This window comes from Bactrocera tryoni, unplaced genomic scaffold (genome assembly GCF_016617805.1).
Source record: "Bactrocera tryoni isolate S06 unplaced genomic scaffold, CSIRO_BtryS06_freeze2 scaffold_7, whole genome shotgun sequence".
NCBI classification, from domain to species: Eukaryota; Metazoa; Arthropoda; class Insecta; order Diptera; family Tephritidae; genus Bactrocera; species Bactrocera tryoni.
Window position 1 is genome coordinate 9,164,720 of NW_024396366.1, and position 2,826 is coordinate 9,167,545.

The 2,826-nt window shown below is 40.8% G+C and overlaps 1 protein-coding gene across 1 annotated transcript; it reads left to right on the plus strand.

The window, feature by feature from the left end:
- Positions 1 to 445: 445 nt before the first annotated feature.
- LOC120781587 lies at positions 446 to 1,216 on the plus strand. Its single transcript, XM_040113822.1, has one exon. It carries the CDS (start codon positions 446 to 448, stop codon positions 1,214 to 1,216), a length of 771 nt encoding a protein of 256 aa, XP_039969756.1.
- Positions 1,217 to 2,826: the final 1,610 nt, after the last annotated feature.

Consider the following 2,826-nt stretch of genomic DNA (forward strand, 5'->3'; position numbering starts at 1 on the left):
TGATCATAGTATAATCATACAAGCGGACAAAAGACCAACAAGGACACATGAAAGACAATATAATGCACCACAGTTAGCGAAATATCAATTGTTGTTGTTGGAGAAAATTTGCAGTCGCGTGATATTGTTATCAAACGTAGAAATCAAAACGCACTAAAACGGATAAGTGAGACACATCGATCTTACGACGCAATGCAACATCCGCTCATGTTCTGCCGTGGAGAAGGCGGATATCACTTAGGTTATAAGATGATAAATCCGGTGAATGGTTAGTAAAAAAAAATTTTTGTTTGCTACTTCATATAGGTAATTTAAACTTTTAGGTGTCGAGAAAAATAAAAAAGTCAGTTCAATGAAGTTTTACGCATATCGAATGATGATTCGCCAAAACTATGACAACCACTTACTGAGATATGGACGGTTATTTCAACAGTATGCAGTTGACATGTACGTTAAAGTTGAGACAGAACGACTTAATTACATGCGATACAATCAGTCGAAGTTGCGATCTGAAGAGTATATTCACTTAAGAGATGCAATGAATGGTGATGCGGATATTACAGATATTGGTCGATTCTATATTTTGCCATCGACATACATTGGCAGTCCTAGACACATGCATAAGTACTCCCAGGATGCGATGACTTACGTGCGCAATTATGGACGGCCGGATTTGTTTGTTACATTTACTTGCAATCCAAAATGGCCAGACATTACGAATCTATTGCATCCCGGTCAATCACCAAGCGATCGAAACGACGTTACAGCACAGGTGTTTAAACAAAAACTCAGATGTTTGATGGACTTTACTACGAAACAACGTGTATATGGCACTGTCCGATGCTGGATGTACTCAGTGGAGTGGCAGAAGAGAGGTTTGCCCCACGCACACATTCTTCTTTGGATTGTGGAGAAAATTACACCTGACCAAATTGATCACATCATTTCCGCCGAAATTCCTGATGTTGAAATAGATCCAGAGTTGCACGAAGTGGTGATGGCCAATACGGTTCAAGGGCCCTGCGGAGAACACGATCCATCTTCGGATTGTATGTCGGACAGTAAATGCAAAAAACGCTATCCCCGTGCTTTTATTTCGGAAACTCAAACTGGAAACGACGGATTCCCTTTCTATCGGCGTCGCTCACCCGCTGACAATGGCAGAACATTCATCACTCAATTGAAAGGAAATAATTTCGTGGTTGATAACACATGAATCGTTCCATATTCGCCAATTTTGTCTAAGGCATTCAAAACACATATAAATGTTGAGCATTGCAGTTCAATAAAATAAATTAAGTATGTTTGCAAATATGTCACCAAAGGAAGCGATATGGCGGTTATTGGCGTTGAACGAGATGAAATTAGCAAATTTCAAATGGACAGATATGAACTGCAATGAAGCAATCTGGAGAATATTTTCATTTGCAATTCATGAACGCCATCCTACTGTTGTGCATCTGGCAGCTCATTTGGAGAATGGCCAGCGAGTTTATTTCAACGCAGAGAACATAGTACAGCGAACGGAAATACCACCAGCAACCACTTTAACAAGTTTCTTTGTAACTTGCGCCAGTGATCCGTTCGCGAGAACATTACTTTACTAGGAGATGCCTCGGTATTATACATGGAATGCATCGCCGAAGAAATGGTTGCGCAGGAAGAACGGCCATCTGGTAGATGGTTATCCAGGTGTTTTTTTAACTGATGCATTGGGAAGAATTTACACAATCCATCCAAAGAACAATGATTGCTTTTACCTACGTTTGCTTTTGATTAATGTACGCGGTTCAACTTCATTTGAATCATTGAGGACTGTAGATGGTACCATTTGTGCAACATTTCGAGAAGCATGTCAACAATTGCAATTGCTTGAACACGACAGTCACTGGAATCAAACGCCAGCGGATGCAAAGCTTCTTCACCAACCACTGCTGTTCGTACACTTTTCGCTATTATAATTTCGACATGTCAGCCTTCAAACCCGCGTCTATTATGGGATACGTACAAAGATGACATGGCAGAAGGTATTTTGCATCGCCTGCGATTAGCGACGAGAAATGTCGACTTACAAATGAACGCTGACATCTACAATGAAGCATTAGTCCTTATTGAAGATTTATGTTTACTTATGAGTGGAAAACTATTGATTGAAGTTCATATGCCGGCACCAAGTCGTCAAACAAGGGATTTAGTGAGACGCGAATTGGAACGCGAGCGTGCTTACGATATAACTCACTTGCAACAACAAGTACAAACAAATGTTCCACTGTTGAATGAACAGCAAAGCAGTGCGTAAAATCAGCTAATAAATGCTGTAGATAGTGGAAACGGTGGCATATTTTTCCTCGATGCGCCCGGCGGGACTGGCAAAACGTTCCTATTGTCTTTAATACTAGCAGCAATACGTGGTCAAGGTGGTATTGCATTAGCTCTTGCATCTACCGGGATTGCTGCAACACTGTTAGAAGGTGGAAGAATGGCACATTCAGCATTAAAGCTTCCATTAAACTTGCAAATACACGAAAGTCCTGTTTGCAATATTTCAAAGCAATCAGCAATGGCACAAGTTTTAAAAAAATGTAAGTTAATCATATGGGATGAATGCACAATGGCCCACAAACGATCATTAGAAGCACTCTACCGAACACTGAGAGATTTGCGCAACAATAATCGTTGCTTTGGAGGAGTGATGATATTGCTGTCGGGCGACTTTAGACAAACACTTCCCGTGATTCCAAAATCAACAGCGGCGGATGAGCTAAACGCATGTCTGAAGTCATCGCATTTGTGGAGGTTTGTTAAAACCATTTCATTGACCATGAA